Source organism: Sinocyclocheilus grahami, unplaced genomic scaffold, assembly GCF_001515645.1.
Source record: "Sinocyclocheilus grahami isolate Dianchi unplaced genomic scaffold, SAMN03320097.WGS_v1.1 scaffold18.1, whole genome shotgun sequence".
NCBI classification, from domain to species: Eukaryota; Metazoa; Chordata; class Actinopteri; order Cypriniformes; family Cyprinidae; genus Sinocyclocheilus; species Sinocyclocheilus grahami.
Genome location: NW_015505197.1, coordinates 2,306,955 through 2,323,754, shown reverse-complemented (window position 1 = coordinate 2,323,754; position 16,800 = coordinate 2,306,955). Strand labels below are relative to the sequence as shown.

Below are 16,800 nucleotides of genomic sequence, written 5' to 3'. Positions count from 1 at the left end.
TATATATATATATATATATATATATATATATATGTGTATGTATGTATGTACACAAACATAAAAAACGTGGTTACAAGTGTTGTAAAATGTGTTTTGACACGGTTTACACTTGCATTTAGCGCGGTCTAACTCAGATCACCTGAAACAGATGTTAATACCAGAGTCTGTGAAGCCTTCAGTAAGGTGTGTGACTAGTCAGAAGTGTCTGATTCCCTAGAGGGAAGCTGTTAAAGGTGTGTGTGTGTGTGTGTGTGTGCCACAGAGACAGAGAAGGCTTTCTCCTCAAACTCCAAAATCTAAACTAAGCACACCACACCCTTAAACTTCACTAAACTATCAGAATACTTGACCTGAATGCTGGTGTCCTCATTCCTCTGTGTGTGTGTGTGTGTGTGTGTGTGTAAGAGATATTAATCACAGCCTTCACACAGTGTTCCACACGTGTTTGAGTGTCTGTATGCTGTGTAACTAACCAGCTCCAAACTGCACTGTAATTACTAAAGCAGAACCAGAAATTGTGGTCAATAACTTTTTGTGTGTGTGAAAATGAGAGGGGAGTTTTTGCTTATGCACAAGTTTGCCTAGTTCCATTAAGTAGTAACATGATGAAATGAATAAAAATGTGAGTTATTTATCGTTTGAAAAAATCCTAAAGTGTCTCATATGATTTATATTCGCTCTACTGTTCATAAATTTGGGGTTGATAAGATTAAAAAAAATTTTTTTTTTGATCACCAAGGCTCTATTTATTTGATCAAAAGAACAGTACTATTCTAAATTATTATTACAACAACTGTAACAACCGTTTTCAATTTTAATATGTAATTTATTCCTTTAATGGCAAAGTTATTGTACATATTTCATCAGTAGGTTTATAGAAAGTAATTCTGGGTAATTATTACCCCAGCTTTCAGCTGCTTTTACTCCAGTCTTCAGGGTCACATGAACCTTCAGAAAACATTCTAATATGCTGATTTGCTGCTTAAAAAAACAAAACAAACAAAAACATTTTTTATTATCTGTGCTGAAAACAGTTGTGCTGTTGTGCATATTTTTATGACTGTGATACATTTTTAAAGATTCTTTGAATAGAAAGTTCAAAAGAAAAAAAACATTTATTTGAAATACAAATATTTTGTAACAAATGTCTTTACGGTCACTTTTGATCAACTTAATTAATCCTTGCTAAATAAAAGTATGATTTTCTTTACATTCCATCACAGGAATTCATAAATTTTTTTAATATTTAAAAACAGAAAAAAGTTATTTTAATTGTAATAATATTTCACAGTAGTAAAGTTGTTAACTATTTTGATCAAATTAATGTTACCTTAGTAAGCATGAGACCTAGGTAGCATTTTATTTACTAATTTATTCATTTTAGGGCAGGAAAAGTTTTAGATATTGTGAGTTTTTTTATTTTTATTAAACCCTATTTTTGCACCCATTAATCCATCCATTTTAAAATTATACATATAAAAAAATCTAAAATAAAACTAATAACAAAATAGTCAGGATGGTATCTGTAACTGTCCGCTGGTGATGTGGAACATGTGAAATGACTAAAAGGGCTAACTGGATAAGACTCCGCCCCCTCATGATGGGGGAAGTGATATGGTTAAGGAGAAATTGAATGGGTGTGTGGGTGTAATTCCTGCACGATCCCCTTACAGCGGGAAATTAAGGAGAGTGGTAATATTCTCCTGGGAGAAACAAGGGAATGAAGAATGGTAAATCTAAAATAAAACTAATAACAAAATAGTCAGGATGGTATCTGTGACTGTCCGCTGGTGATGTGGAACATGTGAAATGACTAAAAGGGCTAACTGGATAAGACTCCGCCCCCTCATGATGGGGGAAGTGATATGGTTAAGGAGAAATTGAATGGGTGTGTGGGTGTAATTCCTGCACGATCCCCTTACAGCGTGAAATTAAGGAGAGTGGTAATATTCTCCTGGGAGAAACAAGGGAATGAAGAATGGTACTGAGAGAAAGAGAGAGAGAGAGAGAGAGAGAGAGAGAGAGAGAGAAAAGAGGATACTTGATCCATCTTTTTTTTTATCTCGGGATGAGGAAGGATGGTCTCTCTTTTCTCTGTCTCTGTGGAATGTGAATTAATGGGTGGGATCAAAGACAGAGAGACTGGTCTTATGACTGTATACCAAGATGTTCACACACATGCACAGCATTTCCCTTATTAACAGTTGCTCTCATCTAATTTGCCACTAACACGCATCTGAAGGGTTTCTGTATGGAGAGAGAGATGATGAAGTGAGAAAAAATGAACAGTAGAGAGTGAGTGATGATTTTGAGTCCAGCCAAGCGCCCAGATCCCAATTACCATCCGAAACTCTCACTGGGGCTGGAGGTGAAGGCTAGCGATGACCTTTTCAACTTCTGTGCTTTCACATCACAACTTTTAATTGATGAGCTACTAGCCGCTCACTAGACGTAAACGAATAAAGGGGGGGGGGGGGGGGGGGGGGGATTTGTGTGCTGGTTGTGTGCGCGTGAAAGCAGCTTTGGGATGCCATCATGAAATGTGAACATATCTGTGCCCCTGTGACCGTTAACCCCAACACTTCCAACATCTAAACATTTGTTTGCTCTTTAGAACATCAGCTTTTTTTGGAAGTTTTTTCCAAGTAAAATAAAAAAGTAATTGTGAAATAAAGTTTATAATAAAAACTCTGATCTAAATATATAATAAATAAGGGTGATCCTTTTTCCAACTCAGTGATTCTGGTCTTTAATTTTTTTTCTGACATGTTGGTGTTATCTCTTTCACTTGGATGCTATAAGTTGCACCGAGTAAATACAGCTGGATAAAACATTTTTCCAGGCTGCAAAGCAACAAAATGTGATTATTTTAAAGGGGGGGGTGATTCTTTTCTGTACCTACTGTAAAATCACAATTGCTAGAATTAGTTGCAATGACGTTAAATCAAGCTACACGGCAAGAAATAAAACGTAAGAAATGTTTAAGAAATAAGAAGAACATTATATATTTTTTAAATAAATGCTGTTCTTTTGAACTTTCTATTCATTAAAGATGAAAAATTATCAATATTTCCACAAAGAAACTAGCAGCAATGTTTTTAACATTGATAACAAGAAATGTTTAGAATTAGAATAATTTCTGAAGGATCAGAATGTAATATGAAAATGTATATATATATATACACACACACATATACACACATTACCATTCAAAAATCTGATTCCACAGGATGTCTCCTTTCAACATAATTGCTATGAATTAGAGGCTTCCTCCAGTAATATGCAGTTTCCTAGTGCATGTTTACACTAATTTTTCATTTTTTTGCTAAAACTAAAATGGAGCGCAAAACTCATTTGCCACTTGCTCATACACAGCTAGAGTTTTCAGATATTTTGCACCATTCACAAAGTAGGAGGTGGGTGTTTAAAAATTAGAGATGCACAAAACAGCTTCTTTAAGGTGCAGCCATAATTCCTGTGAAAATAAAACATAATTAACTGCCACCATGGTGACCCCGGAGCCGCTGTAAAGTAAAGGAGGTAAACAACTACCAGGCAATTTGACTACCAAATGATAAAACAAATGACACATTTAATAGGATGTAGCAGCTGGTGCATCAACCAGCCACAGCACAAACGTGTCTAATGGCATAGAGCTTTAAGACGTGTGTTATAACAGCAGCGCTATTAGATCCACAGATGACAAAGGAGAGGTGTGATGGGGCCATGGATGCAGAGAGACTTACGGGGTGTGTTTAAAACAGAGCTGTCTGGATGAAAGTGAGCAGACAGAAGCCCATCTGTGGTAAGAACTACTTTGCAAGTATGAATATATATTCATACATATTTGGGCAGATCAGGGTGAAATCATCTCTCTCTTCTCTCACACAAACATTCACTCATCAAATCTCACTTACACACACACACGGCCTCTCACACGACGGTTTAATCTGTGCGTGCAGTTGGGCATCTGTTGAGCAGTGATGACAGCAGTACATGATACACAAATGAGACTCCAGCTGCTTTACACTGGTTACACAAGCCAGGAAAAAAAAGTTGCTTAAGACACTTAATCTGATGAAAACATTCTGGAAATGTATGTAAAAAGAAAGAGTTTGGGGTTAACCTGAGAAAAACTGTGAGGCTGACTCACCTCCACATCCTTGTATTTGTCCTTGAGGTCCATGAGCCGATGGTAGGCTCTGATAGCCTCACTGAACTCGCCCAGGTCTACACACACAGCAATGAAATTCTCCCAGATCTGCCATCGCTCATAATTACACTTGAGCGCTTCCTGAAGGGTGCGGAATGCTTTCTCCCTACCACACACACAAAACAGAAAGATCAGTGTGTTTAGCAGAACTACTGTTAACAGAAGTTGCTTGCTTGCTTGTGGATGTACTGTAGTATTAAATAGTGTATGGCTAAACAACAAGTAGTTTTCATGTTCTCCCTTCCAAAAACTGGTTTTGGCAAACTTGCAGTTATAGCATGTGGCAATGAATAATAGTTGTCATACAGAAACCTAGTGAGCTGTCTACAAAGAGAGCATTTTAGGTAGAAAGCTTGTTCTAAAAAGTAGAGGTAGTCAGCATAATTACTGTACACTACCTCATGGTTGATTCCAGAGTCTGATGCAGGCATGTTGATAAAGTTAATGGTGCAATACTCTAAACAAAGAGATACTCGGTTGAAAAAAACAAAAAAAACAACTTTATAACTCAAAATCCAAAAGTAAAAACGTGAAAGTGTGAAAAGGAAAGGAAGAGAAAGAAAGAACATAGAAAAAGCAAAAGAAATTGAAAGAACTAAAGAATGAAAAGAAAAAATGTTTAGCAAAAATTAATTTAATAAAACAGCCAAACAGCAAATGAAGGGAAAAAGAGCAAAAGAACTGAAGAGAGGAAAAGAAACGATGAGTAAAAGAAATCAGAGCAAAAGAATGAGAGAAAGACTGACAAGGGGCTAAAGAGAATGAAAGACTGAAAAAATGAAAGGGAAAGAAAAACATTGAAAGAGTGCAGGAAGAATGAACTAAAGAAAGAGCAAAAGAAAGAGAAATAAAGAAACAGATGGTGACGAAGCAAAATATCTAATGACAAAGAAAAGCGAAAGAAAGAGAAACTGGTGCAAGAAAGAGCTAAAGAAAGAGAAAGTGAAACAGCAAAAAAGAGCGACAAAGCAAAAGAGAAAGAAAGAGTGAAATACTCAAAGTGATAAAAATGGATGAAAGCGAAAGAAAAAGAGTGAAAAGAGTAAAAGAAATAAAGCATGAAAGAGCAAAATTGTATTGGAGTACGTTTTACAAGAAAATAAAATTTCAGTCCTACTACTTCAAAATTTCATGTTAATTTGAGGTTACTTGATGTTTCATTGTAATTAATTGTGAAATTTACTAGCAACTTCTCAAAGAAAATTGTTTCTACACCAAATTGTTTTTAAGAGTACTGGATCATTAGCTTAGTAAAATGCTCCGATCAAACTACATGGAATCCACCGAGTTGAGTCTCCAGTGCACCTCGTGAGAAATGCACACAGATCGCTGACAGAGCATTTCAAATCAATCACTTACAGTATGAGCTTTCAGTTAGCACATCGCCTGTATAGGCTGCAAACAACAACACAGATCACAAGGTTTTGCAACAGATATTTTTGTAAGCGCTGTCAACAAAAGCCTATGACACAGGGCTTGACATGGGTTTCATTGTAACATCTAAATCCTAGCTTCCTTTGAACACATGCAGGTGTGCGCACAATCTCTCCCACACACACACACACACTTCCTCTGTTCTGGATGGTCCCTAGGAGCATTAATCAGGTTTTAATAGAAGATTCCAAAGACTCATCTCAGGGATGAGTGCACAGAGCTAATTGGACGAGGGGCAAAGGAGAGGAGGAATCCCTCAGGTACATGCCGTTACAGTGGTGTTCCAGGAAACATCTCTGGTCCTCACAGGAAAACAGCAAAAACCTCCAATAATGTCAAGCAACAAATGTCCTAACTGGCATTTAGCTTCCAAATCTGGTTAATATTGGCCGGTTGGTAGTGTGGTGAAGTGCTGGCTCCTGGGGTAGACACAGCAAGAGCCCTGAGGAGATTTATCTTTGCAATTACAGCTGCCAAAGTCATTCCTGCAGTAACTGAAAAGCAAGGAGGCCTCTGAGGGTCCCCAGCGGATGCAGGATGAAGGAAATAGAAAAGCAGCATAAATCAGGTCAACTGGAACCTGAATAGGGGCTTATCTACAGTTTTTACTTGGGTGAGAGATAAGTGTGTGAGAGCAGTGCTAGCTATTTTTTAGAAATTCACACATACGTCAAGTAGTCCATCACACTCTATCATGGGATGGGAAAAAAAATCAATAGAAACAGTACTAATGTATCTATATACACTACAGTTCAAAAGTTTGGAGATTTCGTTTAATGTTTTTAAAAGAAGTTTCTGAAACTCACCATTTATTTGATCAAAAATAAAGTAAAAGCAGTAAAACTGTGAAATATTACAACTGTAATATTGTGATGTGTTCCTGTAATGGCAAAGCTGAATTTACAACAGCCATTGCTCCAGTCTTCAGTGTCACATGATCCCTCATGCGTCCTTGCTGAATTAAATTTATTTCCAAAAGAATCTTAGTTACCCTAAACTTTTGAATGGCATTGTATGTCACCCACCCCCCTCCCTAAACAAATCATGATTACTTTATTATATATGGCCAGCAAAAGAAAATATGCGTGAGACAATCTTAAACAGACCGTGAAAACTGTCAATTCAAAATTAGTTTTACTAGTGCTTGGTTTTTTGGAGGGCTCTTAAAATTATAAAATGTACATATTTCTCCTTGTCTGCTGCCTTTGAAATCATAGCCCATCCAAAATACTGAAGGAAAGCTTAACTGGCTGCTTATTACGGTCTTTATTACAAATACCACTGTTGAACAAAAAAATAAATGCTTTTATTGGATTAAAACACCAGCAAAACAAAGCTTTGTTGATGTAGCCTTTACTCTTAGCGCTTACACATATACTCACTTCATTCTCAGTTTGATGTAGGCCGTGGAGAGGTTGTTCCATGCTTCTGAATTCTAAATGGAGGAGAGTAGCGATCAGAGTCAGGTCCACGGGTGAAAGTAATTTGTCAAAATAAATCATTATAAATAACTAAGAAACCAGACATCTACAGAATATTTCCTAATAGCTTGTTTACTCGTTTCCTGGATGGAGTATTAAGCCTGCCTCTTGACTACATTTGAATTTTAAGTACACCATTAGGAGTATAAGAGGCTCCTGTACTACATATAATGGTCTGTGCTTTATTTATAGATGCATAAAAGCAAATAGAAGCCTGTAAGAACAAAAACAGGGAGGCATTCGCAGACACAATCAATTGATTACGTTAAGACATAAATCATATGACAGCACAAGTACTGAACAACTAAGCACAAGCCCTTTCTTTATGATCATATGACACTGATCTCCTTACAAGGACCGTGTGACTTACATCTGGTTCCAGTCCAACGCATCTCTGAAAAGCTTTGGCGGCCCCTTCATAGCCTTCCAGTGCAAAATACGCACAGCCCAGAGAGAACCACACACCCAACTGTGGAGATAAAAGACAGAGAAGAGAGCGTGAGAATGATGGAGTATTACCGACGAGGGCAAAAAGAAAACTGGGGAGACTTCAAGTGCTTCACTCGTCTTTTAAAGGTGTTATTCGGCCCTAAAAATGAATGATGTCTTTTGAACCCATGAACCTCAAGGAGTCTCTTTCATATGTTTTAAATCAGTTTCTTTTCCCCGAGTGCTCATCTTTGTATCTCTCTGGCACTCGTCCGTCTTTACTTCCAGTTCTAGGCCTAAAGGCAGCATTGGCTCGGCCAGGCCCTGCGGCAGTACTGCGAGGAGGTGTTAAAGATCAAGCTAGGGTCATCAATGAGTCCCTCAGGAAAATTACTCTATCGTCTTGCTGCCTGTGCTTCTGCATTATGGATGAAGGGAGGAATGAAAAATGAGTAAGGGAGGGGGGGGAGTTGTGCACTTTTTTGGTTCAGTGGTGAATGAACCTGACGCCACTTCATCCACACACTGCTGTCTCGCTGTTTTCCACTGTACTTCAGTGTTTCGGGAGAGATAGCCTTTACGGCTAGAGAATTTCACGGATACGGTACAAAATAGTTTAAAGGTTTAAAAAGATTATAAATTATATTGATTAGATGTCATTTTCAAAATGTTCTCTGCATATTACAAGAGCTTGTCACTGAGCGATAAGCACTGTTATTCAACGAAATTGACGTTAGAGAGTGGGATAGTCTTACAGATCCGAAACAGGGATGACGGTTTTTGTGGGCGAAGCCTATCTGGAGGCAGAAAATGGCGGTTTTCAAGTGGCAGTCTATGGAGCCATGGAATAAAAGAATTTAAAAAAAAAGGTAAATTTTATTTTATTTTTCAAAATTCAGACTTTATTCTCGCAATTCCAAGATTATATCTCACAATTCTAATAAGGAAAAACAACTCGTCTTTTCCCCTGGGCTCTTCTGGCTTTTTTTCCCTCAGATTTGACAAACTCACTATTTTTGAGTTAAGTCGAGTTATAAAGTCCGAATTAGGAGATATAAACTTGCATTTGAGAGAAAAAAAGTCAGAATTTAGAGATAAAATAAATGTTATGTAAAAATGTTAATAGTAAGGTTTAAATAATATTTCTAATAGTAAGGTTTAAATATTTCATGCTGTAACTGTAGGGCTAATACAATACGTCCCCTATGAACAGCATATGTGAATATTATGTAGACCTATTGTTTAAATCGAATTTATGCTTTAAAAGTAGAGTAATCATAACAGTTTTCATCCATAGTATGTCCATTTAAACGTCTGCGTTTGCATTCAAATGGTGGCTTTGACGACAGTATTCTATAAAAATGATTTGCATTCCGATCTTGACATCAAAAGGCACAAAAATTTATTTTTCTTTTATTCCATGGATTTTACCCATTTACCTCCACTTGTTTCCCAGTGTTTTTCGGCAACCACTATGCGCGCGCAGCTGCAAGTGACGTAACTGACATCTACTCTGAATTGGTCTATTATTTTCTACATAAAAATGATTAATATTTTAGACTGTTGGGCATGTGTCCCGCTCCCATTACACTGTTTACAACTACAATCTTGTTTCTATATAAAAGTGTTGCATTGCACAGCAGCTCCAGCAACTTTATTGCCCGTTCATATAAAATACAATTATATTTACAGATATCATGTGAATTTCATGGCTATTTATTGTATTAAATAATGGTTGACCATTATTGTAGAAGCACCATAAAAATACTGAATCAAATTACTATGAAAGTTAAAAGATGTTCTCGTAATTTAATACTCAAACTACAGCAATTTTATTACCCCTGTCTATTTAAAATAAAATGCTATCCAATTATTTTCAAATACCACATGTGAACTGATTTTTGATAGTTGCATCAAGAGCAGGCTATGACTGTAATCAGACATTTAAATGACACTGGATGTAAATTGGATGTATGATGCTTTTAAAACGAGAGATTTTTTTTTATTCATGTTGTAACAGTAATGCCATCATTCGGCTCTCAAGTCAAAGGAACACTGGCCAGTACAGACAAAAGTTTGTAGAATACCCTGCATACAACGAAATCATTTCGGTAATAAAGGGGTATGGGTGGTTAATGTCTATCAGCATTTACAGGATGCTTGGGTAAGGACCATAAAGCTACGTACAAGTGCACGGCATACCTGCATGGAGTTGATTAGCAGCGAGCGTTCGAAACATTCCACGCACTGCTGGAATTCTTTGTGGCGCAGATGATGCAGAGCTTTGGACCTTTGGGCACGTGCACTGCGGTGTTTGGAAAGCTCCCATGCTCGGTCATAATACTCTGGATCCTTCAGCACGTCACCTAACAGACAGTAAAGAGATGGCATCTCCTTTTTCTCCAGCTCACGCCTCAAAATCTCCTCCGCCTGAGAGAAAAGAAGGTACCACCAGATTGAAACAAACTTTGACAGTTTTAATCCTCATATTGGAAAATATGCACATGGCCTGAAGTATGTGGAGACCTTTTTTTTAATATTTGGTTTGTCTAGGCTCCTTAATTCCAGTTAATATGCCACTTTATATAAAAACATTCTTTTTATATAGAATTATGTGCTGAAACTTTGTTTCGGGAGGGTCTTTTTTTAATCCAGAATGACATGCAAAGCAATTTACTCAATCCTTCCTTGAAAGAACTGGACTGTCCTGCACAAAGCTGGACCTAAACCCCACTGAACACCTTTGGTATGAATTGGATCATTCAGATAATTTTGTGTCCGAATAGGAGCGACTTTCCTAAAAACTACTGTAAAATCTTTACAGAAGAATGAAAGCTGTTAAAGAGGACCAACTCTTGATTAATGCCAATGGTTTTGAAATTGGGTGTGGTGTGTGGATGTCCATAGTGCATAGCAGGGATTAAACTAATGATATAGGTATGCTGTTACATTCTTTTTATGTTATTAAAAACCACACTACTAAAACAATTCCTAAAGAAAAAAAAATAACTTAAAGAAACAGCAAGGGTCCAAAATCAATAAAACTAAAATTAAAAATAAAACAAAACAACTACGTAAAAAGCAAATAAATAAATAAATATATACATAAAATAAAAAATACAAATAAAACAAATAATAAGATTAGTAGATTATTTTCTACTCATTTCAAATGAGGTTTGCATTTTTTTTTGCTAAATCTGCAATATTAAATATTGTCTAAATATTGATTTGATAAATGAGTATTGTTTTCTAGCAATAAACATTAAAAGATGTCAAAATTAAGTAGATAAATGCCACAGAGATCCCAAATAAAATTTCAAACAAGAAACATCAGTTCTTGGTACAGAACAGAGAAGACCGGAAACTATTTTGGGAGAGGGGTTGAAAACAGGACTGAGTCAGACTAAAACCTTCATCTCTAACATGAGAAACAAGGACCAACACATCTTCAGTATGTGTGGCCTACAAATCCTTATGAACAGGAGAACTTGACATGGTAGGGCTCACCAGTACTACGCTACAGCCAGGAACAGCTTCTCTAAATGTAAAAGCCCATGAACTCTTTGTTTAAATCTAGCTGGCGAAATTCTGCTGCCATTAACACATACTCTTACAATCACTGTGAATGTGGCTTCACTCTGAAATACACTGGATGCTGGGCTATATTACAGTGCATCTCTCATCGCCTCCTGCCCTTCCACCCCTGCTGGTATTCATGGGAACGGATGGATAATTGGCTTTTTGCAAACGCTCAGAACTAAAGCCGTCGTGGGAGAAAGGGGGTAGGCGGCAATAAAATTCTCAGTGCTTGCCCAGCACTTCTATTTGGGTGCTTATTTATTTTCGTGGGTACACATAATTTGAGAAGTGGGAACAATATCTCTTCGTACTCGACACAGTCGTTACATAAAAAAGAAAGCTCAAAACCTGAAGGCCCAGACACAGGATGAATAAGCCATTTACTCGGGTAAAAAAAAAAAAAGTCTCATATTTCTGTTCTATAAGAACAACACCGATAAGAGAAGGTAATGCAGGAGAGGAAGAGAACCTCATGGTCTGACAGCAACTGAATGCTCCTTTGTTCCTCGTGGCCGTTATAAACTGCACATTTCACATTGCCTACAAACAGCAAGGTGCCATTGGAGCCGACCAAGGTTTGTGTAGCCCAGTCAGGCTGCAGTTTCCTCTGATGGATCTCATGACTGCCAACAACACAAATGGATGCTAATCGGGGGCTAGGTTATCAGTTTCAATGCTAATAACAGGTTGGACATTTTAGAAAGGAAACTGAAAAATTCTGGTGCCAGGAAGTACGTTTACTATGGTAAATTCTCTGAACTGCAAGAAACCCCAAACCCTTTAGTTAAAGCAGTAAACCTTTAGTTCTAATGTAAAGTGTTTTGTTACCAATTGTTTTCTTAACTTAGAATGACAAATGCACTTTCTACGGAACAGGGAAAACTAAAGGCCTGGGGGGGGGGAATGTTTTCAATAAAAGGTCATGAAAACAAACTCTTCACCTTCATAAAATATTAATCTTCAACATCAGGAGGTCAAACTAAATTTTATACATATTATATATAGCTGCTTTATCTTCTGCTCATATGAGATCTGGATTTTTTACAATCCCATTATCAATTAAATAGACAATTTATAAAATAATTTAAAAAAATTGCAAAAACGTCAAATTAGTAAAAAAAATAATAATAATTGTACTACAAATTCACATTAGATAATAGTCATCTGACAGCAATCACTGCAATAGAATTGGATTTCCTGTCTTAAATACTAATTAAAAAGGTAAAATGATAATAATAAATGTAATGTAAAATAAAGTAAAAGTAGTGGGATACCAAAGTATTAATGAAAAGAGCTTTTACACAGTAAATTCCAACAGTAATCTGCAATAACTGATGCAAGCTTTCATGGGACAATAAATTGAACTCAAATCAAATAGACATCAGTACACATCCCTCGTGCTCTGAAGATGTTCACTCATTAAACGAACACAGAATCTCATGGATTAATCCATCAGCAAAACTCAAAGTAACAAAACATTTCTTCCCACTCCAGTCTTGCTGATTTGTGTATGCACCGTTTTCTCACCTCACTTTCTCTCTGCTTCACATATTTCACTGATTTTCTAATTTCTTTCCTTTCATATGAAGCATCACTCCCTTTCGCCTGTCTCTGTATTTTGTCTTTTACTTTCTTTTCTACGCATACCTGCAGTTTATGGCTTTAAGCTTTAATAAGAGCGCAGGGAAAAGTAGATAGAGGGAAACAGGGAGAGAAAGAAAGTGAGAGAGTCAGTATATCAGGTACTACAGTGGAGTGGATGTCAGTACATTTTTATAATATTACAGCTCAGATTGGGGGTGATTGGCTGGTTTTATTAACCTCAGATGTACCCTATAATCTGATTGGCACACAAAGAGGACGGTAACTTAATAAAGCTGTGAAATGGCTCCCAGAAATCTGCACTAACACACACAGCGAGAGAGATGTGTTGTTAGAGCATGCTGACAGGAGCTCATATAGAAAGGAAAGACGAAGAGAGCTGGAGGAGAGATAGAGGATAAAGGGACGAGATAGATATGGCAAGAGGTAAAAGTAGCAATCAATCCCTCTTCAAGATCTTAAACAGAAGTCACTTTCTCTTATCCCAACTTAATATGCAGAGACTACTATGAGCAAGTCATTTGTAGGTCGATTTCCCTGAAGAGTAATCACTGTAAGGCTATTAAAACAATGATCTGTTTGTTTGAACATATCGTCCAACCAGACAACAACACTGGCTCAACCAATGGCATGAATTTAGGGAAGTACTATTCATTTAAACTGATACTTAACTGGTTTGAAGTTTTCTTTAACAAAACATATGTGAGTAGCGTACCTTGCCGTGCTGTCCCATCCTCTCCAGGCAGACAACTGCATCCTCCCAGAGTTCCAGTCGTTCGTAGATTAGCAGCGCAGAACTCGTCAGGCCCAAATCAGTCAACAGACTCGCCAACTGCCTCTAAACACACATATACATACAAACAGCGAGCCAAGATCAGTCAACATGGCCCACCTTCCTCTAAATACACACAGTATGTGGGAGGCACTCAAAAATATATATTTAGCATGTGTACAGAGCCAAAAATATAAAAAAAATAAATAAATAAACCAAATGCGTTCAGTGATTTGCAGTTCACTTTGGTTTATTTTTTTACTTTATTTTGGCACTTTACAGATATTACCAGGGGCATCATTAAGATATTTTATTTGAGGGTACAAAAGCAGCAATTACCCCCTCCTGGCTCACTTTGTGACCTATCTGAAATCACATATTACATTACATTAATTAATTAATTTATTTTCTACAGATTTATATTTATTTAGCGTGAATCGGGTTCAAATCACGACCTGGGATACATTATTTAAGATACATTGTTGAGAGATACATTTGATACATTACCTGAATTTTTAAAATTTATTTACTTCTAAAAGTATATATACTACTCACAAAAAGTTAGGGATATTTGACTTTCGGGTGAAATTTATGGAAAATGTAAAAAGTTCATGATACAGTGATATTATATCATGAAAGTAGGGCATTTAAGTAGAAACATGCAATAGTAAATTCTTCATTTCAAACAATTTATTGAAACAAAAGCTAACAACAGTGGTGGGTATTCCACAACAAAAAATATCAATGTCTCAATAACTTGTCATGTGTCCTTGAGCATCAATTACAGCTTGACAACGACATCTCATGCTGTTCACAAGTCGACTTATTGTCTGCCGAGCCACGGCATTCCACTCTTCTTGAAGGGCTGCCCTTAGGTCATTGAGGTTCTGGGGAGCAGGGTTACGGCCCTCTACACAACGACTCAACTGATCCCATAGGTTTTCTATGGGGTTCATGTCTGGAGAAAGTGCAGGCCACTCCATTTGAGGTACCCCAGCCTCCAGCAGCCGTTCACTGATTATGCGACCTCGATGAGCTGGGGCACTGTCATCCATGAAGATGAAATCAGGCCTGTGTTGCTCATGCAGAGGCACAATGACTGTAATAATGATAAATATATATATATGATGGTAGTATTGGCTTGTCACAGTATCATTCACAAGGTGTAGGGCAGCTCTGTATTCACTAGACACACCTGTCCAGACAGGCTCGTCTAGTGACAACAGTGGCTGATGCATAGCGTTCTCCTGGATGACTCCAACAGCTTTAGCAGCCATCATTTCTGCTTAATGGTAACCAACTTTCATCAGAGAACAGCACTGAGGCCCACTGGCTCCTCATCCAGCACAAATGCTCCCTGGCCCATGCAAGACGATGATGCCTGTGCCTGGTGGTGTGGTCAGGTACCCTTGCAGGTCGTCTAGCACGCAGACCATGCTGATGTAAGCCGTTTTGAATGGTCTGACATGACACTCGGATGCCTCTCACCTCCCTTAAGTATGCCTGGAGTTGAGTGGCATTCAACACCCGGTTCCGCAGGGCACTGTTCACAATGAAGCGGTCATCAGCATGGGATATGGCCAAAGGACGTCCACTTCTATGACTTTCTGTGACTCTTCCAGTCTCTCTATGTCTCTGTTGCAACCTGCTGATGACACTCTGTGACACTCCAAGCTCAGTGGCAACTTCCCTCTGAGAACATCCCATTTGAAACCTCGCAATGGCCAGGTACTGTTGATCAATTGTTAGGTGTCGACTTATGATGTCCAAATGTGAACAGCATGATGAAGAGGACTGTTTAAATACAAACTGTCATTGAACCAGAACATTTAGTGGTCGATTCATGGATCAGACTTGATCAGAAAAACACTTGTTTTGATTTTTGCAGTTAATCACCTTGTTAGAGAATAGCATGTTATGCAATAAGTACTGAAATATTGAATAGTTGGACATATGCATTCAAAAGTTTAGAGAAGGTCAAATTAAGTTAACCTGTAAAGGTTATAGTGCATTTTAGGTGCATTCTTAAATTTCACCCGAAAGTCGAATATCCCTAACTTTTTGTGAGTAGTGTATATTATATGCAAAAGAGCAGTTTTGACATTTTGTTTCACAGAAAAAAAGTGACGAGTTTAGAGTTGCATTAAGAGTGGTTACATGACAATTTTCATTTAAAAAAAAGTTATGAAATAATTGGACAGTGTTTTAAACAAATCGCCCTAAAATGAAATAAAACTAAAATAAAATAATAAAAAAACCCTCTAGAAGTCACCTACACTTCTCTATACCTTACCAAGGATATACACTGCCCCCCCCCTCTCATTTTCTCTGTCCATTTCTCTTACTGACCCTCTTTCTGAAAAGAAGCATTCCGTGGATGGCCATCTATCTCCACAATGTCATGCTTCACAGTCAGAGCTATATATACACATCTGTGCTATTAATGATCCTCGTCTTTCTATGATGAATGCTACTGGTTAAACGTGTGTTTACACTCTTTCAACTCTTCTGTCAGTCACAGATCACTTAAGAACAGATGGATGAAGTGCCAAAAAGGATGAAGAGTCGTAGGCTGTGTCCACTGTAAGTCCGTGTATTTCTGATAATAAATTTACAGAGATGTGCTCCGCCCCCACTGGAGATCATCTACTGAAGTTTTTGATGCTGATGTATAAATCTGCTGTATTTGTGGAGAGTATAATCACACTGAACCAACATCACCCTCGACCTCGAATATCAACGAGACATCACAGACACGTAGCTGCAAGCGGTTCAGCGGCAGGAAATGCTCAATTTCTCCTTCACCTTTCGGTCCTATGACAAACCTTCCCCCTCCTCCTCACCCGCCTTCAGTGGCATATCACGTCTCACAGGCATTATGGGTACCTATAAACCTAGATATATACACACCAGTGAGGCTGACAGTGATCATGTAACCTATCAGCCAGGAGACAAAACATGATGCTACAAACTAATACAGAGAAAGAGAGAGAAACAAACACACACACACACACAGAGCTCTGCTCAGTATAAACACTTTCAGTCTTATTTTTCTTTATTCATCTTAAGTTTATTTCTTATTTATTTGTTCAATTAATGTAACATGTTTTAATATATAATTTATTTTTAAATATTAATTGTAGTACTCGGTTTCATTTTATCTACCCATGACAATTAAACACCTTTACTTTAAACTACACATTAAACTAAGAACACTAAGAACATATATATATATATATATATATATATATATATATATATATATATATATATATATATATATATATATA

General features: G+C 37.3%; 1 protein-coding gene across 1 annotated transcript in view; it reads right to left on the bottom strand.

Moving 5' to 3' along the window:
* The window catches only part of LOC107553771 (tetratricopeptide repeat protein 27-like), a 70,354-nt gene that overhangs the window by 2,439 nt on the left and 51,115 nt on the right, over positions 1-16,800 (bottom strand). Inside the window, exons 11-15 of the mRNA XM_016236081.1 lie at positions 13,454-13,576; positions 9,760-9,987; positions 7,499-7,597; positions 7,030-7,082; positions 4,154-4,319 (exon numbers count right to left, since the gene is read on the bottom strand). Coding sequence (XP_016091567.1) covers positions 4,154-4,319; positions 7,030-7,082; positions 7,499-7,597; positions 9,760-9,987; positions 13,454-13,576 — 669 coding nt within the window. The remainder of the gene's footprint in view (positions 1-4,153; positions 4,320-7,029; positions 7,083-7,498; positions 7,598-9,759; positions 9,988-13,453; positions 13,577-16,800) is intronic.